Below are 23,221 nucleotides of genomic sequence, written 5' to 3'. Positions count from 1 at the left end.
AGTGGTGCACCGTGTTGGGAAAGATGCCACGTGGTTTGCGGTCAGGTTTTCCGTATTATAGCCTGACAACCCCAGCATGTAACACACCAGGGGTACCCCATTCCACCACCTGGGGCACACATCCCAGTTGCTCTGTGGGCAGAGCGCCTAGCCCCCGGCTAGGTTTCTCAGCACTATTTAGTCGCCTTTTAACGATAAGTTTAGCGTTGCTGTGGGCCTATTCTTCTGAGACGCGGACTTGCACGGGATCTTTGAAAGAAGTTAATATTGGTTATGTAATATACATAGCTAGACTTTATTTGTACTAAATAAAATAATGATGTATGCCTGGGTCAAACAAACAAAATCTCCTAAAATCCTTGATTTTTATTGAATCTTAAATTAGAATTTTAGGCCTTTGAGATCCGGGCCGAGATTTATGCAAAAGTAAGGTTACTAATAATAAATAAGATCTGTATAAGGCTGACGTGATTGTACAGATAACGTGTACAGGTAACAGAGCTGAAAGAATGATATGACGCATCATAGTTCGGTAATATTTAATTTGTGTTTATCATAGACAGTTTACTAATACGGAAGGTAGGCGTTTTTGTTTAATCCCATCTATTATTATTACCATTACTTTGCGTCGGAAGTCTTTCGTATGATGATGATTACTGCTTATTGTAACTATTGAGTCACAATATAGTTAATTTTACTTAATACATTAAGGAAATAAAACTGCTTTTAAAACAAGTATTGCTGTCATCTTACCATCATGCTTCAAAATATTATTAAAACGAATACTCGGTAAAACAAATTCTGGCAGCTTTTCTATATCCTCGAGTGGGAACATTTCCGAGGAAATACTATCTAATAATTGCAACGTATTGACATATTGAAAACGAAAGCGGAATCGATGTTGATTTTTGTGAGTATATGGTAGGAAGATGATACACTGAATCATTGTGTGTCATATCTTAAACAATGACGTATTATGCAGCAACCTAAATGTGGTTACCTGTAATGATTTGTTTTGAATGTAAAAATGTAACAGAGAAAAATATGCTATGAGACAAATGGTTTATTCACCACCCAGTATTTGTACAGAATATTGCATTGTTTCAGGATAAAATAAATATTACTAGCATACAAACCACTTTTTTAAAATAAGTAATGTTTACTGCTTGTTGTCAAAACCCGATCAATTGTAGCTCACTCGACCTGAAATATCATTTGAGAGATTGCCGTTACTTCACTGTTGATAAATCTTCTCAGAGAATTTTGCCCAGAACTGATGTGGGATCGTATCTGTCGACAAACATGGCCATTGTTACTAGAAAAGGGTAGGGTCGAAAGACAGTTTTCCCATATATTTATAAACCATTTGATTCAGTCAAATTCGTGTTAAGATAAACGTATTAAGTAAGATAAAAAATCACATTTCCCTTGCAACATATTTGTCTGAGTTTTCAGTAACAAGATACTTGTTCAAAAGATATGCAAATTCATTCTCATAAATGAAAACTTCATTGTAAATGACAACAGTAAGGGTTTAAACAAATAATTTAAGATATAAAGTATTAAAATTATCTTAGTTTCCCAAACTTGTCGTATTAAACTTTGGACTTAGATTGTACTGAATATTGATTTGCCGGGTGGCGTAGAAAACGATAGTACAGGTGTTTCTTTTTGTGATATACGTGCAGCACTACTGTTTGAACATTTAAAGAAATTGTTAAAGTCGTATTTTTATAACCATTGCACCAGAAACAGATTTTAACACATATTTTTTTTCTTATTTCAATACTTTTATTTTCGAAATCCAACATTAACTGTAAGATGCATTTAACAAAGACATTTTGATTTATCCTTTTGCAAAATTGAGTCAATAGAAATACTCGATTGCCGAAGTGTGCCGAAAAAAATGTGCCTAGTTGTCAAATGTGTTTTTCCCCTTGAAACATACTCAGTCCTAAATAAGCAGATGTGTAGAACCGAGCACTGCTTTCTCTTTCCACAACATTTGCTTATATTCTGGATTTAAACGAAGTCCTTGATTTTTTTTAGTTTCAAACTGTGAGAACTCTCCCTTTGACTGTTTCTTTGTTGTTACATGTAAGTTATTGCTTCCTTGTATTCATTTCAAGAGACGAGTGTGTTTGAATGATGTATTGTTCCCTTGATTTAACTTTAAACAAACTGCTAAAAACTTTTTTCTCAACTGCATTTGTATTTTCTATTGACTTTTGCAATTATTGCTTGTTTATTTTTCGTTTTTTTTTGTTTGTATTTCTTGTATTGTTTGTACTTTGTTGTATATATTTTTTGTATTTTTTGTATTTGTTTCTCTATGTTATAAGACTTCCTTTTTGGTTTTCAATAAAACATTCTGATTTCAATGAGAATAATCGGAAATCTGTCATAAGGAAACTTTGGGGTAACAATACAAATACATCTAGTAATATTGATCGATCCTGAATACAATACCAAACTGTTTTTATAACAGTTGTTAAGATAAAAACGTAATGTGTAAGAATAGTTTTATTACCCTTGTAATCCTACTTACTTAACACGAATAACTACTCATTGCATTTGATGATTATTGATATGAATTTAAAACTTCCTAATTCTTAATGTCGTCGGACATAATAATATTGGGTTATTGCATGAATACTAGTGAATATTGTCCCGAGCAGAATATTATATTGCACGAGCTTGCGATTCACCACTATTCGTCAATAACCCTTTTATTATATAGTAATACATATTTCAGTTAACATTATACTAATTTGTTGGATATAATACATTTGACAACGTTGTATGTGTTTTATTGCACTAGTTCAAATATAATGCATAATGACTATATGAACTAGTGCAATATGAATTTATGAATGTTATTATAAAGTGCAAAGTGGGTATATATAGTAATGAGGATTTTCGTCTGTCGTATTATTCCCCCGTTTCACGGAGTAAAATAATTTCTTATTCGTTACTGTTTCTAAATTCTAATAGAATTCAGTTTTATATTAACCTTTATTGCTAGCTTTTCTATACTTTTTATGTTAACATTTAGTTATTTCTAAAATATGATACAGTAACACGTTGTCTTGCATAAACTTAAGTTCAATGAATACCAAAGGAACATTTACTTTGTAAATATAAAATAGATCGTAAGATATAAAGCGATAATTCAAAGTAAAGATAACAGCGATCAATATATATCGGTATACACTTGGAACACAAATTTGTTCTCCACTTCCAGACTTACTGGAGGTCATTGCACATCTCGGCAATCATCACAGACGGGACTGATTTAAAGACTACTATTATGAATAATTGAACATTTACTACAAAAAAATGACCTATATTTTAATAATAACATGTTTAAGTATGTTCATTCAATATCATGTTTCAGAAAATTAGGAATATCCATAAACTACTAGATTGAGTATAATCTACTTAAAATCAACGTTCATGCAGCTTTCTTAGAAAACACCCAATTGGTAGCCTATATATGCCTTTGCTACAACTCATTTCGTCTTTTTCTTCTATAACTGTAAACATTTATCACAAATTGTAGGAAGAATTATTTCCATGTTGCCAGTGACAGGGAATGATTCTAGAATTATGAAGAAAAACTATACATGAGAAACAGTGCTTAAAAGGGAATGCTTATTTGGTACACCATTTACGATATCGTAATTTACATTTAATTGTCTTATATATTGATTTTGCTAAGGAGATATAAAACAACAAATACAAAACAAAATATCATCATAATTTAGAACATGCGGTTCGTTAAAATCAGCAGAGGACATTTTATTTAAGGTTTTTACTTATGACAGTAATTGGTTACTAAAATCCAGATTTCAATAAATGTAATCAAGAAACCTCTGTGTGAAATACAAATGCACATTATTGTTATGATATTTAGGACACTGGGGATTTAAATTTTGGAATCCAAAAATGGCCGCTTTGTAAGTGGTAAATATTGAATTCCTTTTACCAATGTTTGATATATGAAATTGTTATATATCAAAAATACATGTGATTTCATTATAGTGAATATCATATGCACAAACAATGTTATGTTATGCTTTTGTGTGTTAAATAGGTTAAATATAGCCTAGACAAATTAAAGAGTACATGTAAACTGATGCCTTAATATGTAAGATTTCCTGGTGGAGATATATCAAAATATCATGACCCGAAAGGCGTAGTCAGGGTCTTGAAATTTTACTTTTTTTCAGCTTGTCAAAACATAATTATATACCAATGCATATAGTTGCAAACACCCCCATAGATGATTCAATTTGCAGAAAAATCACGATACAAACAACGATATATCAATTTACATACACATTAATGTTTTACGTAACTGAAGCCTGTATATCTGTATTTTATATCCATTTTTTGAGTCTAGTTTAGTGATAAATATTCCAATGTTTGATATATAAAATTGTTATATATTGCGAATACAATTATTATTGATATTTCATTACAGTGTTATGACGGTTTAATGTTTGATCCTTCGTAGGATGTTTGAAATTGTACTTTAATGTAAATATGAATAGAGTTTTCAAAAACAAAAAACAAAAAAAAAACAATATACACATAATAGGCAAAAATTTTAATCACAGTTTACGGGTCATAGTTTTCCTTTCCTCGTTTGTCTACCCCGGACTTGACTTTTATGAGCAACTCGGCATATGTTTCTATAAAAGCAGAGGACGCTTACCCTACCGGTGCACCTGGTCCATGCTCCCAGGTTTTAGTGGAGTCCGAGATGCTTGTTACTTTGTATGTATGATTTTAGTTACTTTATGTTTTTTGTTGTGTATGTCTGTTTTCCATGTCTGGTCTTTGCCCCTGGATTACATTCTTTTGATTACCGCTATAACCTTGGTTCCCTTGATTACTCTTACAGTATGGTATCATGTACCACATGCCATTAATACGAAAGACAGTAAATGAATGATTTTAATAAACTTCGAAAAGTTGTATGTAACCCTACAAACTCAATTATTTTTTAATTATTTTTATTGATTTTTTTTAGAGAAGCTTATGCTTTTGCGTTATATAGTGCATCATTGTGTCCTTACTTCAAGCAGTTTAGCCCTCCGAACCATAATGAAAATGGATTTGTTAGTAATAATAATTTATAGATCCGCCCTCTCTACTTATTTTTTTAGTTAAACTAAGCGGTACGTTCTGATTTATTCAGTTAAGCACATTACATAACATATAATGCTTTAAAGATTTCTGTCTGATATTGATATCAACTAGGACGTATCATGTAAGATTTTGCTAGAGCAGCAAAGAACGTCTTTTGAGCTTATTAGTTTATATTTAGTTTCGGTTATTCAGTAATGTAGAAACTAATGCAATTATTTTTCAAAACTAGTCGTCTATGAAACCTAATACATCTCTCATTCAAGCCCCCCTGTGGATCGCTATCCTTGTCGTGGTAGGGGGGCTTGCGTGCCTCAGTGATCCTAAGAGCTATGCCAGCTGGAGTTTTTTCTCCTGGTAGGGTTACCCATGCCGGAAAGGTCAAAGGTTAGAGGCCAGACTAAAGCGATCCGAACATCGACCGTGGGCCCGGTGTTTAAAATAAAAAGTGGGTTCACCTACTTGTTTGCCGTGAGTTGCAACCCGTGAGTTATTGGTGGGCGAGAAGGTCCTAGTGGATGAAGGTCGTATCTAGACTCCAGTCGTGACGTAACCCCCGTGTCATCGATGGCTGGATAGGTCATCTAAACGGCAGATCGAATGGACCCGGTTCGATCAATCGGCTGGTCACGCCATGCCCTTCATTTGCCCACCTGCTTTACTGATGGCATTTTGTTAAATCCAATGTTTCTAAGATTTTCAAAAGCTTACAAATGGCAAATGAAGAAGGCGGTGGCTCATGGGTCAATCGAGTAGTACGCTGTCTATGCGCCATTGATAGATACGCTCTGTTCGAGTATGTCGTCTCTGGAATCCCTGATGCTATCTGCTGGAAATCCGTAGAGTCATAGCATCGCCCGTGTTGGCACTCAGTGGCGGGTGGGGAACAGAGACGATGAAACTTACTAAAACTTAACATGGCGACAAAAAACAACGGGGAGTCCAATGTTTCTTATTCAAAAAAACGAAAAAGTGATGTCTGCAATTCTTCTGACGAAAGTGATAAAAACTGGCCAAGATTTATTGTAATTTCTGCAAAAGATAAAGACAAAAATGTTAATGACCTTTCTCCTTTTTTAATACAGAAAACTATCCAGGGTGTAGCTGGTGATGTTAAAGATACAAAGAAAATAAGATCAGGAATTTTAATTGAATGCCTCAGACCTGGCCAATCATCAAATTTGTTAAAATTAACCAGGATTGGTGACTTTAATGTGGTTTCATCTGCACACAAGTCACTAAATCAGTCACAGGGTGTCCTTAAATACCGGGGTCGAGACCTCGACGCCTTGACTGATGAAGAGATCTGTGAGGAACTGAAATCACAAGGCGTTAAGTCAGTGAAAAGATTTACTTCTCGACGTGCAGATGCAACCACACCAATGAGAACAATCCTGTTAACATTTAGTTCCACTTCAGTGCCATCTCATGTCTACATTGGTCCATACAGGACAGCTGTCAGTCTGTATATTCCTAACCCACTCCGGTGTTTTAAATGCCAGAAGTTTGGGCATGGAAAGGGCCAGTGTAGAGGAAAACTGTTTTGTTTCCGATGCTCTGAAGAAGGACGCGAGGGAATCGACTGCAGAAAAGATCTGAAATGCAAAAACTGTGAGGAAGCTCACATGTCACCATCTAAAGATTGCCCTCTTTATAAGAAAGAAAAAGATATTTTAAAGATAAAAACTGAAAACAAAATTTCATATAGTGAAGCTCGCCAGACGTGGTCCCTTTCCAACAATTTTCTTGCATCTGGCAAAACATCTTGTCTGTCCTCGACTGTTGAGGTGCAGACGATCATGAGTTGGAAAGAGGATATCAATGGTCTTGCCAAACTGCCCACTGAGGTATCCACCAAAATAATGAAACCATCCAAAAAATGTTTAGAGGAAATTAAAAAGGCCAGAGCTAAGAAATCTCACCAATGTTCCCAGACTCGGTCATCCCAAAATCATCTCCATCATCACAACAGTCATCGTCTTCCAAATCTCAACAGAAGAATGTCCAACCCCCCAAAAAGTTGGGGAATTTCCTTGTGGAGGACTTGGAGAAATCCAAGGCTAGGCGACAGATTGTGTCGCCTGTGGTGTCGGACTCGGATTCCGAATCTGACATGGAAACAACAGATCATGGACTTTGTCCAGGTGAAAACTGGCTGGGTCCCGACCTTGATCAGATTGACCACACAGATCCTGTTGCCATGAAAAAATACAAGGAGCAGCGCGCTCAGTCAATTCGAATCCTTAATGGTGGCACTCGTACTAGAAGGTCATCGAGTCGTGGTCGCGGATCCAAGTCAGAGAAAATATCCCCCATTCGTCACCCATAAAAATGGCCAAATTACTTCAATGGAATTGTCGAGGTTTAAAGGCTAATATTTTGTAATTAACTCTTCTTGTTCAGTCTATTTTACCAGTTGCATTATGTCTCCAGGAGACTCATTTAAAAGAAACGGATCAAATTTCCGTAAAAGGATATACAATGTATAGTACATTTGCTGAGGCAAATGAACGAGCTGCTGGTGGATCTACCATTTTTATTAGGGACAGAGTAATACATAGTTCAGTTCCTTTAACTACCGATCTACAAGCAGTGGCCGTTCGGTTATCCCTTGATAAAACCAGAACCGTTTGTTCCATTTACATTCCCCCAAATTCAATTTTGTGCGGAAATAAATTAGCTGATTTGGTTAAACAGTTGCGGAAACCATTTATAATTTTGGGTGACTTTAATGCTCATAATCCTTTATGGGGAAGTAATCATACGAATGATAAAGGTAAAAAAGTTGAGGAGCTCCTTCAGCAAGAAGATTTGTGCATATTTAATGACGGATCTTCAACGTCCCTTCATTCAGGCAATGGATCGTATTCTTCTATTGATTTAAGCATTTGTGATCCTCTCGTACTTTCAGAGTTTACATGGCGAGTTCATGATGACTTGTGCGGGAGTGATCATTTTCCAATTATTTTGGAGCATTTATCCTCCAAAACGGAGGAACGTCAACCTCGTTTTAAACTTGAGAAAGCAGATTGGGCTTCATTTGAAGCCCACTGTCTTGAAGAATTACGATTAGAAACGATGAAGGATGTTGAAGATCCCATTTTATTATTTAATGAAAGACTGACATCAATTGCTAATAAAACAATACCTAAAACCTCGACAAATCCAAAAAGGCCTAGTAAACCATGGTTACTGATGAGTGCGACAAAGCGATCGAAGAACGCAACAAGGCCCATCGCCGGTTTGACAAAAATCCTACACCAGCAAATCTGTCAAACTTCCGAATATTTCGAGCAAAAGCTCGACGTACATGTAAACAAGCCAGACGAACCTCTTGGAAAAAATTTGTTTTTAGTATTAAATCTCACACTCCCCTCAATAAAGTTTGGAATTTTATTAGAAAAGTAAAAGGAAAAAAATCGAATTCTTCAGTGAAATACCACTCTAACCACGGAAAAAGATATCGCCAATAAGCTAGCTGAAACATTCGCTAAACATTCATCCTCAACTAACTACAAACCAGATTTTCAAATGCTGAATCCTACAACTCTCAATTTTCTATAGAGGAACTAAAATCGTCACTGGCTAAAGCCCACGATACCGCTAGTGGGCTGGATAATATTCACTATCAACTTTTGAAACATCTTCCTGATCCATCTCTACATACACTTCTTGCGTTAATGAACGAGATATGGACTTCTGGTAACGTTCCGTCCATCTGGAAAACGGCTTCAGTAGTCCCTATTCCAAAACCAGGAAAAGATCATACGGATCCTTCAAATTATCGCCCGATCGCATTGACAATCTGCGTCTGCAAGACAATGGAACGAATGGTCAATGATCGCCTTGTGTGGTTCCTTGAGAAGCACAACTTACTCACTAATATTCAGTGTGGTTTTAGGCAAGGCAGAAGTACTCTTGACCATTTAGTCCGGTTTGAAACGCTCATCAGAAATGCATTTGCTAAAAATGAACATGTTGTGTCGGTCTTTTTCGATTTAGAAAAAGCCTATGACACGACGTGGAAATATGGTATTTTAAAAGATATATTTGATATGGGGTTGAAAGGAAGACTTCCTCTGTTCTTGTCTAATTTTTTGGCAGATCGTCATTTTAATGTGAGGGTAAATTCGACTTTTTCTGAGGAGAAGGAACAGGAAATGGGAGTTCCTCAGGGAAGTATTCTTTCTGTCACTCTCTTCAGTATTAAAATTAATAGTTTAGCCCAAGTTTTGAAGGACAATATTGACGGTTCCTTGTATGTAGACGACTTTTTGATCTGCTACAGGGGACAAAATATGAGTAATATTGAAAGGCAGTTACTACTTTGCCTCAAAAGAATTGAGAAATGGGCTTTGGAGAATGGGTTTAAGTTTTCTACATCTAAAACTGTTGGTATGCACTTTTGTCGAAAGCAAAAGCTGCATCCGGACCCAGATCTCTTTCTTTATGGTAATAAAATCAAAATAGTAGAAGAAACAAAATTCTTTCGATTACTTTTTGATAGTAAACTTTCTTTTCTTCCCCATATCAAATTACTTAAATCTAGGTGTCTTAAGGCACTAGATATTTTAAAAATGGTGTCCAGTACCGATTGGGGTGCTGATACTTCAATTTTATTAAATTTATATAGATCTTTGGTTAGGTCTAAACTTGATTATGGATCTATTGTTTATGGTTCCGCAAAAAAATCTTACCTTAAAATTTTAGACGCTGTTCACCACCAGGGGTTGCGACTTTGCCTTGGTGCCTTCAGAACCTCTCCTATTGAGAGCCTTTATGCCGAGGCAAATGAACCCTCCCTTGGAGACAGACGTTTGAAATTAGGTCTTCAATATGTAAGTAAACTTATGGCCTACCAAGATAGCCCTGCCTACGACTGTGTCATTAATCCTATTTATGTCGACATTTATCGAAAACATGAAAGCAAAACCCCTCCTTTTGGAATTCGAATAAAACCTCATTTGGAAGCAATTCATCTGGAGACCAATGCAGTGACACCTGTTGTTACTTCGAAATGCCCTCCATGGGAGCTTCCACATCCTTCTTTCATTTTTGATCTGCGTGAATATAAAAAGTCCGATACCAATCCTTTATTTTTACAACAAAAATTTTCTGAAATTAAAGCAAATTATCCAGATTTTTCGACGGTGTATACAGATGGCTCAAAAGATGGCGATAGCGTTGCATGTGCTGCTGTCCATGGTGACAGAACTGTAACTGAACGGTTGCCATCGAGCGCTTCCATATTCACAGCTGAAGCTCGAGCCATATTGTTAGCACTTAAATTGATTACTCAATCTAATCTGTCACAGTTTATTATTTGTTCTAACTCTTTGAGCTGTCTTTCGGCAATTAAGAATCACAAACTGAAAAACACTCTTATTTTACAAATTTTGTATTTTATTCATCGATTTCGGGAATTTGATAAAGAGATTGTTTTTCTCTGGGTACCCAGTCATGTTGGTATTCAGGGGAATTCAGTTGTAGACAGGGTTGCCAAAAAGGCATTAAGTGAAATAATAAAGGACGTTAGTTTGCCATACACCGATTTTAAACCTTTAATAAGGAAATATATTTTAAAGATGTGGCAGGACCGATGGGACGGTCTTGAACACAACAAACTCAATTCCATAAAACCCGATCTAGGCGTTCATCAATCCGGGTCGGGCAATCGCAAAGAGCAAGTGGTCATGACTAGATGCCGCATTGGACATTCTAGATTTACACATGGCCATTTGCTTGTTGGTGATCCTCCACCTGAGTGTATCCCATGTGATTGCCCTTTCTCTATCAAACATGTTCTTCTAGATTGTGTGGATTTTGCCAACACTAGGCAAAATTATTTTGACTGCGCCAATATGTTTGATTTGTTCAAGACCGTTTCATCTAAAAACATTATCGATTTCTTGCGGGACATCGGTTTATTTAATAAAATCTAAATTTGATACCTTCATTAGTTTTTCAATATTTTAAATGTTTTATCGAATTGATGTTTCTATATGTATTTTATGTCTTAGGTTCACCTTTTATGTACCTTTTTATATGTAAATAGCTGCTTGTTTTAATTTCATTTTTTATGAAGTTACTTTGATCTTGCTTTTAATATTTCCATTTCATTCAATGTTCTTGCCGTGATATGGCCCTAGTCGCCGAAACGGCATTAAAAGGTAACAATCAATCAATCAATCAATCTCTCATTCAATCGATTATTTTAATAGAAGAAACTGCTGATCACACATAACGTCGTCTTTCCAATTTTGAACACTCTTTCATTGCTACCCACACTTACATTAAGTAATCTCGTATGTGCTATTGAATTTTTGTTGCAACTGAGTAGTTATATATTGATGTTTATTTGAAAATATTTGATATAGTCCGCATAAATCAAAACAATAGATTGAAAAAAAAAAACTGCAACCAATCCCATTGTCCTGTATAGACATAGTTTGAACAAGGACCGGCCTTTAGGTAGAACAGTTTTCTTCAAAATTGATATAAAATCATTGTGAATAAGTAACAAAAGTTGTAAAAGAGTACACAATATACAGGTGTTAACAGACACACAATCTTCAACCACAGAAATGCATTAGGGTGAATATATGCAAACAATGAAGTACCTAACTGAATGGAATAAAACTTTCATCTTTTATTATTTAGATCTTCCTGTTGATGGACATGAGTAGTATTCATGTAAAACATCAAGAAAACAAATGTCGACCATTTTTTAACTTAAAGTTCAATACTTTATATGTTACTTTAAATTTAGTTTCATGACAATAGTTTGTAAACAAAATGGAGTTATCTTTCTTTGATTGTATGACTAAAAATCCAATGTACAAATTTCCAATTCTTTCAAAAGGAGTAAAATGCTACTTATTTTATTTTTGATATTGTTTAGAATATATGTTTCTCTGTAATTTATGCATTCTCATTTCAATTTTAAAGTCGGGTTTCAGAAGAAAACTGTGTGAATAATATACAAGATTGTACAGGATCAGCCCAATTTTAAAGGTTTTAAGCAGATCACCCCAAGGAAATAAAAGCAACTTAAATCGGATAATATTTAAAATTCGGTACTCTATTGAAATATTGTTTTAGTTAGACAAAAACTGAAAAAATCTCAGATTCACCTTGTATCTCCATTTTGGTGCAGCCCATGATTCTTAGCCAGAGTGCTACTTAAGACAGTAAAAACATGATTTGACCAAGGTTTAAATAGTTGTATGTAACTTTAATAACTATAGAAGTTTTTGATCTTCGGTTATATAATGAAACTTAGTGTCCTTCCTTCAAAAAAGCTCAGTTCCCAAAACCATAATGAAAATGCATTAATTAGCAATAATAATTTATGAGTTCAGCTATTGATTGGAGTCAGGCCTTTTTACTTAATTTTCAGTTAAATAAGAAGGAATACGTTTTGCGTGTCTAGTTTGTTTAACACTAATTACAACATGCAATGCTTTTAATATTTCTGTCTCGAAATTGGTGAGATACCTAGTACGCAGCATATTAGATTTTAGTACATTTAGTTTACAGAGTAACGTCGTTTAAGCATATTTGCTTATAATTTGTTATGTTTATCCATTTATGTAGAAATAAATGCAATTATTTGTTCAAAGTAGGATAACAATAAGTCTGAAGTTCATTTTTTTCTCATTAAATCGTTTGTTTTTTTTTATTGCAGAAACTGCTGAGCAATATGGTGTGTGTGACGTGATGAATGTCTTGAATATGTAAAACTGCATGATGAATGGGATTGTAACCTTGTTTATTTTACTCCAAAGCTGGACCATTGTCAAAGGTAATAATTTGTTATCAGAAGCTTTTTATACTTCGATTCACAATTTTTTTTAAAGTTTTGCAACATTATAGTAAACTTCCAACGTTCAAGAACTCTTTTATTTATTAGTTTTCAAGATATGTAGATAAAATCAAATATATTCTGTTTAAACGGTCGTCTTTATTTACAATACTCCCGAATAATTAAGTCGAAAGAAAAACAAAGGAACACAATTTTCGTTCAACATGAACGACTCTTCCTAAAAAAATCTTATAATAAACTTTAATTATTTTAGAAATTTATTCGTATTTTATTTTGTGTGTATGATATTTCAAATTCTAGGAAATTTGTACTGGAAAGTTTTGAAAAAAGCAACTGATTATGGACAAACAATTACACTCATATGTGAAATCGAAGATGACTTCCAATCGAATATTGGATACTGGGACAGATACTATGAAGATAGGCCATATGCTCGTCTTCTCTATTCTGTCCAAAAAAATAAAAATATATCAAGTCATTACAAATATGGCGGTGAATTTGTAAAAGGAGGTTTCACTCTAGAAATAAAGAATTTATCAAGAGGAGACTTAAACTCCAGTTATGAGCGTACAACACTTTCAAACAGAAGTAAATCTAAAGAATTATCTGAAAAGGATGTTTTTACAGGTTAGAATAATTTAAGAAATGCATTTGTTACTGTGTAATGTTTTTTAAGTATTTTATGTGAAGAGAGTGTGTGGTAAGAATAATGTCGAAAACAAAGTGCCATCACGAAAAACGTTGCAATGAATCAAAAATAATAAGTAACTTAAATACGATTCACTTTGGATAAATCAGACAGGCACCATGTACATTCAGCAATATGGTTATATCTAAAACATTTACAACATGAGAAATCGTCGTTGACAAGACGACAAAATTTAAACAAATTCTTCTTAGTAACTTGCACTTCATTTGACCATTGTGTAACGTCTCTGTTTTGCAAAAACTTGCTCATTAAGGACTCTTAAATTTTACATCCATTGTGCAAAGTGAAACACATTTTCGAATTGCCGTACCTGGCGGCGTCCATGCTGAAATTTACCCAAAAGTAAACTGATTTTAATGGGTTCCTATAATATTTTGTTTGTGTTGAAATAATGCGAAATTGATCTAGGAAGAGTTTTCAGTAATTTTTCCACAAGTAATCTTTAGATGAAGACGAATTTAAACTGCAAGTAATTTTTTTTTTTCATATTTCTTTAAGTAGGCTACTCAAACTTATTTATATTCAATATCCAGATATCTCCTTCTGACAAAATGAAATAAGGTAAAAATAAATGCTTTCAATTATTTACATGCATAATATTTTCATCAATGTCTCTCTGAACAAATTCCTGACCGTCTTAGCTATTCATAGTTCAACTCAAAGTTGGAAAAATTCCTCTGACAAACAAACTCTGAATCCTGAAACCCTGAAAAGGATCATGTCCTTTTGATATGACTACTTCGCAGATTGTTTCATTGAGTCTGAACAAATCACAGCTAACATGACCAAGTTTTATACAGTTTGACAGACTATTGACAATTATAAAGATATGTTTGCCTGGTTCACTTAATCTAGAGTGCTCTTGACTAAAGTTTACACCTCCTGAAACGTGTATCATTCCCATTTAAGTGTGCTTAGTGTGTTTTGTGTGCCAGTATCGTGTGCTTTGCGTGCGTGTTTCGTGGGATCGTGTAACAGGCAGCCTGAAATTCGTATTCTTTAACCATAATATGCAATTATTATTAACATTTTATCATGAAATACTAACATAAAATCTCTTGGTACACAGTATGCATTCAATTTTATAAAGTTATCTTTATTAAAAATAATGCACATTCCTCATGTAAATATAAATATATTCCTCACAGATTATACGTGCAATTTTATTATAATGAAATCCGCAAATAAAACCACACGATACACATTCTATGTTTGATTTTGTTATGTAATAGTCATACAAAATCACTCCCTACACATTTCACGATTACATTTATTATGTATTTATGATATAAAATCAGTCCATACACATATTACATTAAATTCTATTCATTGAGCCTTATATAAAATGCATGCATTCACGTTCTACATGCAATTTTATCATGTAATACTTACATAAAATCCCTCCATACACATAAAATTACTCCGTACTCATTCTGCATTCCATTGTATTAAGTAATCCTTATATAAATGCACCCAATACACATAAATACATTCGATTTTATCCTGTCTATACATGTACATGTAAGTCCTTAATCAAGGAAAAGTACTGCATATGAATACGCTACACACAAAAAAAAAAAAAATAAATCTGATCATGTGGTCAAAGCCAATGTAAGAGTACAAAATATATGGTAATCATTGTACCATATCACATTCACATTCACTCTTACCTATTGATGACAATGATCAACAGCTTTGGCCAAAGGAATAAATTAAAGAACTACATTGCTCATAAATGTGTGACATATCCGACTATTTCAGGCTTGGCCCTATGCGTCACAAGACTTGAAACATTAATAAAGAATGAGAAAATTCTAAAATGTTTGTGACGTCATCAATTAAAAAAAATGATCAGCGTTACCATGGAAAATAAGAATATAAAGTATTGCTTGACTTTTGTGACACCTTGGCCTGGTGTAAAACTGACTAATTTGACTAATTTTTAAATTCTGTGATTTTTAACAATAATTTCCATCAAGAAACTCTCAATATAATATTGATTACAAGCCACATGTTAACTGTTATCTCCCCATGCAGGTCCGGGTGTTAAAAAAATAGGCCTGCAGCAGCGCTTTGCTTGTCGTAAAAGGCGACTAAATAGTGCTCAGAACCCTAGCCGGGGGCTAGGGTGCTCTGCCCACAGAGCAACTGGGATGTGTGCCCCAGGTGGTGGAATTGGGTACCCCTGGCGTGTTACATGCTTGGGTTGTCAGGGTATAATACGGAAAACCTGACCGCAAATCATAGTGGTGCACCGTGTTGGGAAAGATGCCACGTTCCTCGCACGTTACTATGGTATTCTCCCGAAGCGGAGTAGGAACCATAGGGCTCCGCCACAGGAGGCTAAATTGCCCGACCCTACACACCTCTTCCTATTTTTCCAGTGGCAATCTAAATTTATCGACCCCATTTTCCTTGTGTCCCATCCATTTTTCATTTCATCATTTCATCTTCATTTTATCATCAGTTTATCGTCTGAATATAGCTGGAACATTGCTGCTCGGACTTTAAACCCCAACAAACAAACAAACAATTAAATGTTATCAAAATCTATCCAATAGTACCTGGTAACCTTGACTTGATTCTAAAAAAAATGATTTTTCTATAAAAAAAATATTCCCCAGTCAAAGCTTTCCCCAAAAGGAATTCTTAACTAAAGTATGTTCATCAACTACTTCTACAAGATAATAATGATAACAGGCTTAATGTAAATACTTTTTGAAATCAGTCCTTAATTACTTAAGTTTCACTTAAACATGACTAAAACCTGTGATTTATTAACAAAAAAAACTAAGATTCCCTCACTCCACACACACACAAACAGTTTCGGTGATTTCTATGTATTAATTCGGGATAATGAGAGGTTGAAACAACATGAAGAGGATATTGTAGTAATCAATTGTGTCGATATATATTGCCTCATTCGATCATTTAGCAAAAATTAGAGAACATGACTGATTTTGTCCAGAAAATTTCACGTTTTATTATCACGGGAACAACATTTGCCGTTTGTTTCTTTTTTTAAAAGCACGATGACTTATACAAACATGTACCTCACTTTACTTTTTTTGGTTGGTGCCCCGTGCAGGTCCAGGTGTTAAAAGAATAGGCCTGCAGCTGCGCTAAGCTTGTCGTAAAAGGCGACTAAATAGTGCTCAGAACCCTAGCCGGGGGCTAGGGCGTTCTGCCCACAGAGCAACTGGGATGTGTGCCCCAGGTGGTGGAATGGGGTACCCCTGGTGCGTTACATGCTGGGGTTGTCAGGCAATAATTCGGAAAACCTGACCGCAAACCATAGTCATGCACCGTGTTGGGAAAGATGCCACGTTCCTCGCACGTTAAAAAACCCTACTGTGGTATTCTCACGGAGTAGGAACCATAGGGCTCCGCCACAGAAGGCTAAATTGCCCGACTCTACCCACCTCTCCTTATTTCCAGTGGCAATCAAAATTTGTCGATCCCATTGTCCTTGTGTCCCATCTTTTTTTTCATTTCATCATCATTTCATGTTCATTTTGTCATCAATTTCATGTCCATCGTCTGAATATAGCTGAAATATTGCTGCTCGGACGTTAAACCCCAACAAACAAACAAACAAACGTTTTTTTAGTTATGCTACTAATCTATGTATTATACGGTTTCAATGTAATTTGAAGTATATCCTCTAGCATTCTTAGGTAGTCGTCTTGTGAATCATATCTCACATATTAGCATGAGAGAATGGAAAATGACTGAAATCGTGAAATTGATAGTACAAGCAAGTATTTTCTTAGACGTTAATTGCTTTCAACATGTTCAATAATTGTTTATAAATGTATTTCAGCAATGTTATTATTTTTTATCAGATTATACAACATAACCATGTTTGCGGCAGTTTACAATTATAATAAAGTGTATTTAATTTAACCTGTTCAAAAATTGAAAACATCCACGTCAAAGTACCAAGCCAGGTTATACAAACTAACCTTGTATGCCCAACGAGGACCAAGCAACGTGCGAGTTGTGGGCAATGGGTCGCTGTGGGTTGACAGTTTTATCCCGGTGGGGTTGTTTTCTCCTTGACTATTCAAAATACCTAAACTCGTAATATTAATATAATTGAAAATAAATTAATGAAAGAGTAATCAAGGGAAGCAAGATAATCAAAAGAACGAAATCCAGAGACAAAGACTAGACATGGAACACAGACACACACAACAAAGAACATAAAGTAACTAAAATCATACATACAAAGTAACAAAAGCAAATGAGCAACTCGGACTCCACTGAAAACTGGGAACATGGACCAAGTTCACCGGTAGGGTAAGCGTCCTCTGTTTTTTCTAGAAACACCGACCGAGTTGCACATAAAAGTCCAGGGCGGGGGGGGGACAATAGTGGAAAGGAAAAGTAATAAAAAATTAGTGTTCTGATATATTACTGATGATTTTAATTGTAGGAAATCTGAATTTAGTCCTCCTACAAAAGATTAAATCATACGGAGATACGTTGAAACTATTATGTGAAACAAAATCATGTAATCTCAACAGCTGTCCTTGGAAATATGCCTGGAGTAAACAAAATAATGAGTCAATGTTTGAATATATTGATGTGAACAATGGAGAATTAATCGGCAAATATTTCGTCAAATTAGTTTTCAACGGATTCACATTGGAAATAAGAAATTTTTCCAGTAAAGACATGGATTTTAACTATAAATGTCATTTACCGTTTAACAACAGTATCTCACTGGAGCTTACAAGGCGCAATATTTTTAAAGGTTAGTCTTATACTAGTAACCTACAAAGATTTTAAAGCTGTTAAATTTTCAATTGAATTGAAAGTTCTTTTCGTAATAAAATGTTTCTGAACTATCACTGATTTTATCGATTTTTATCCTCATAAGAACGATTTATTTCCAGATTATACGACTATCATGAAGGAGGGACTAACTGGTGGTGAAATGTGAGTATACGCATGGTAGTTCAGGTACTTTCGGGAAAATTCCGAAAAAAAATGTGATGGAATTTACGGATCACTTTAAACCTCTCTTATTTCTTCCACATGATAGATATGTTTCTGTAAAAGTTATGATATAAGAAAACAAGCGATAATATTACGTTATTTATTGTTTCTATATTTAGAATCGAAAGTAAGCATACAAAACAACACTTCAAGACATATGGACGAACTCCAGCGTGATAATCCCAACAGATCCTTATAAACAATACCTTAAAAATGCGGCGTTAAAAAAGTTTTAGAAAAGTGAAATGCCTACGATTATTAACAAATTTTAAGATTTTATTTTTGATAAAATTCCTTGAAAAAATCAAAAATTTTGACTTTTCAATTCGCTCTGCAAACTTTATACTTGGTTAATATCCATATGCATAGCAGTTTTTTAATTGGCATATTATCGAGGATTATTGAAATATGAGGAAGGAGTTAATCTGTGGGGCTTATTAACCAGGACGCTTTACTTTTATGCATCAAAGTGGCAAAAAATCGTCCTTCCATATTTTGACAAGCGCACAGATGATCAGTTTCTAATATCTGATCTCGTTATGGAATAACTACAATATATGACATAGTAGCATATCCAGCGTATTTCTTCAATATGTTGAAATAAATGTTCACTTTTTTAAATGCCAAATTTTTAATATAAACTCATTAAAACACAAAGGCAGAAATAGGTAATAATTAAGGTCTTACTGAAATCAAAGTACTCGTGTACTGTTTCACTGAATCAATTTATGTCGTTGTTTGAAAATTAACTTTGGAATAAAAAAGAGATTAAATATTCATAAGAAACCGGAATCAACGCATCAAAACACACATTTGCTGTGTTAATTTATTAACATTAAACCCACTAATTAAATTTCACCATGATGCTAAGCATAAATGACACTAATTTAGTCCTTAAAATTGTACAAAAAGTTCACGTGGCATCGAAGCAGTGCACAGGTTGGTGTTTTATTCAATTTCGAGAGTGTTTACATGGTACACTTACAATCAATGAACAGAAAACTCTCCGACTTTTTTTTAATTCGAAATTCACTGTAGCAAACGACAAGTCGATACTGCAGGTACGTGCAAAGAGGAGAGCGACACACAACAAACAAGCATGAATATTATATAACTCGTCACTTTGATTTAATTGTGACTATCACAGTCCCCCAAACCTCCGGTGGATTAGGTTAGTCCCCCCTTAGAAAAATCCTGTGTTCTGATCTGTATTATCTGTTAATGCAATCAAACTTGAAATCAATCCTAGCCTTAGATACATTTACCACATAACATTTACCTGTCATATCTCAGTTGATAAGACATACATACACAGCCCAAATACTACAAATTGGCACAACAAACCCGAAGTTTAAGAATATGATTTCAACAACAGGGTCAGATGAAGGAAACACAAGTTATGCATTTTAAGTCCCTTTACACTCGTGTACAGCTCTATTATCACATATAATCCAAGTTACAAGTTTTGAAATAACATAGCGTTTCTTAAAAGGTGGCCAAATAGTTACAAATTACAATAAGAAAGGACTGCAGACTTACACAAATCGTGGGAAAATTGCATTATTAAAATAACCAAGCTACTCGCTTTATTGTTATTTGTCCCCCGGTTCCCGATGTCATGGATCGATAAATGCCCTCAAAATTGGTTAAAATTGAGATCCGTTTCAACCGTCAGCTTTTAATTTGATTAAACCGGCGTGTTCTTTTTGTTGTTGCTTTTTTGTTTTGATTTATTTTTTTTGTTCTGAGGGATATAGGGATATGGCAGTGGCAGATCGGGGGCGGGTGGTGCGGACCCCTCCTATTTTTTTTGTTTTTTGTTTTTTGTTTTGTTTTGTTTTGTATTTTCGTTTGTTTTGTTTTGTTTTGTTTGTTTTTATTTTTATTTCAATGTATAAAATTGGGAAAAAATGGTAAGTACTGCCTTAGCACCCCCCTTTTCTAAGGAACCCCGTTTGGCACCCCTCCTTTTCTAAGTGTCAGGACCCGACCCTGTATGATATAAGAATGTTTTCAGTGGCTTATGTGGCTAAATAATAGGGAACAAACCATTTCATTATAACGGTTCAACACAAAGATATTCTTCGAATCAATACTGAGCACTGCTCTAAAATTTAAGAAACTGTGATGGCTTCCGATGTTGGGTTACCCTTTTACTATTTATACGCTTGTGTAGAATTTTGTCAAAAAGAGCAAATGAAACCCCTTTCTTTTTCGGATCACAGCCTTCTTTTTGTCAACATTTGGATAAACTTCCGCATGAAATGTGATGAAAGCTCATTCGATTGTTGTACAGTATCACTCTTTAGTAACCATTACCCCCCCCCCTTTAGGACTAGAGAAATTGTGCAATCTAATAGGGATTCTTTGCCTAGCCAAACATCAAATGGCTTTGTATTCGTCCAACATTTGTAGACGACTTGAAAGTCGAAAGTAAACGACTGGTGTAGTCATGTAAATACATGTAGATAAAAATGAACAACTGGTACTGATAAGAGGTTAGACATCAAGTGCTTTTAATTGAAATATTATTAATTCAAACAAAATAATATGCTATTCAAAGTGTGGATCCAGGTTTTTATATATGGGGGAGCGCACAGTTGAAATTTCTGAAATATTCTTTCAGAGTGGGTCCGATATAGATATCGTTTATAAAATTAGCGAGAAATTAAAGTTTCAATCTAAAACCGCCTAAATCTACCCTTGACAATCCATGCTTTGCAAATTTTAGGGGGGTTGCGCAGGCCCGCCACGCATCCACCTAAAGCCGCCCCTGTGCTATTCAGATTAACAGCTGTTTTGGTTTGTTTTTGTTTTGTTTATTTGGGTAAAAAATGCGGAAACTACTTTGATATTTTTTTTAATATATGGATCTATTTTCTTGCAGCCGTGTAATAGATAATTTCATGTGCTAACATGCTTAACATATCTTCAGGTTCTGCTTTGCTTTATCAATTCTGGTTTTCAACCTAAATTAATAAAATGATAGAGTTGTGTCACCTAAACATGCCTCGAATTATATGACACATGTAGGAAAATCTAAATGTGAATAAATGATAATCATTAAGCTGGTGTAGTGATGAATTTATTTGGTGACTTTTTTTTTCTCTAAAACAGTCTGTATGGTTATAGATAAGCTTTGTCGTAAAACGACATATTTTCTTTACAATCCAACATTATGATAAGGGTTGGTTACTGGATCTGACAGCTACTCACCACTACATGAATTCATATAAAAGGTAACTTCAAAAGATATGTTTTTTTTCATGGAATGGATGTTTTTCTAAATAGTTGAATTTTAATCTACGAAAATTACAAATGTGTTCATACTCGTATGTATATATTTGTGAAAATATTTCTATTAAAAGTTACATGTATACTGTACATGATCATATACTGCAAACTAGTTTGCTAGTACATGCTCATGCAACACATACATGTAGCACAAACTTTTTATTTAATCTAAGATGTATATGAAATTTCATTGAAACAACAAAACAGAGAGTTCCTATGGAACACTATATAGTCATTAATATAGAACATGACTCACACTGAAGTCCAAATAAAAAGGGTTTTAAAGGCTGGCCGAAAAAGTCAACAGAAAACACGGGAACATGAAATTGCAAAGAAGAACAAGACTAAGTTTGATTTCTTCAGAGTCTGTATGAACCATATCTTTAGTTAATTATAAAAATTCATGCAGTATTATGGACTGGTATATTCCATTTTTTCAGGGCACTGATAGCATGCTTAACTAGTAACATGTATACTTTGTACAGTTACTATAACAACTGTTTCCTTTTACATTTACATACATATATGTAACTATCAAACCAACCAGTGGCCATTACATGCCTTCCTTGAGCATTTGACAATTATTTGGAGAAAAAACTATGCAACTTTAAAAAAAAAAGAAATTTATTAAATTGTAGTGGTAATAGTGATTGAAGTATACAAATAAAAAAAGGTCATATATAGAAAATTAAAATAAATTAGTTCATCATTATAGCTTAGTTATACATGTATACAAAGGAATCATACATTTTCATTAGAACTTTTTCAAGAGTACAAAGTAGAACTTGTTTTTTGCACAATTGCAAAGTTAAGTACTTAATTTTTAAAGCTAGCACTAAAATGTATGAATACGTTTATGATGATTGAGTATGCAATAAAGATATTACTTCTAAAAATCTTTCCTGTATTTGTTTGACCTCTAGTAACTTATTCTTTTTGCCATATTGTAAGACACACATTCTGTTTTTTTTGGTATGTACATGTTGTGAATTAGACATAAATGTGTTGTTGTCTATAAACAAGTGCAAGTGTCTTCTTTAAAATTGCCTCTTTAAGCTTCATTCCTCCTCATACTTTGTTCTATTATCAAAACATGAAAATTTCACTTCCTGTTCATCAACAAACACTGTGAAAAATATCTAGCCTTTATTGTTTCATTGATTATATATATATATATATATATATTATAGTGTTATTAAATGGGTATTTTCATACGAAGCCTGTATTATGTCCGA

General features: G+C 34.3%; 1 protein-coding gene across 6 annotated transcripts in view; it reads left to right on the top strand.

The window, feature by feature from the left end:
- Positions 1–477: 477 nt before the first annotated feature.
- Positions 478–23,221, top strand: part of LOC148597446 (uncharacterized) — a 127,248-nt gene continuing 104,504 nt past the window's right edge. Inside the window, exons 1-5 of one of the 6 annotated variants that reach the window (XM_088562692.1) lie at positions 478–532; positions 12,842–12,958; positions 13,280–13,606; positions 18,127–18,447; positions 18,590–18,632. In XM_088562692.1, the coding sequence (XP_088418818.1) occupies positions 12,901–12,958; positions 13,280–13,606; positions 18,127–18,447; positions 18,590–18,632 (749 nt within the window). In that variant the 5' untranslated portion in view covers positions 478–532; positions 12,842–12,900. Of the gene's footprint in view, positions 580–2,070; positions 2,098–3,792; positions 3,960–4,671; positions 4,783–9,969; positions 9,993–12,841; positions 12,959–13,279; positions 13,607–18,126; positions 18,448–18,589; positions 18,633–23,221 lie in introns of those variants that run through there. The other 5 variants (XM_088562690.1, XM_088562695.1, XM_088562694.1 and 2 more) reach the window with 5 other exon arrangements.

The sequence above is a fragment of the Perna viridis genome, chromosome 15 (assembly GCF_037379345.1).
Source record: "Perna viridis isolate PV_CMFRI_1.1 ecotype Kerala chromosome 15, ASM3737934v1, whole genome shotgun sequence".
In the NCBI taxonomy this organism is placed as follows: Eukaryota; Metazoa; Mollusca; class Bivalvia; order Mytilida; family Mytilidae; genus Perna; species Perna viridis.
Note: the sequence above shows the minus strand (reverse complement) of the source record. Positions and strands in the feature narration are given on the sequence as shown.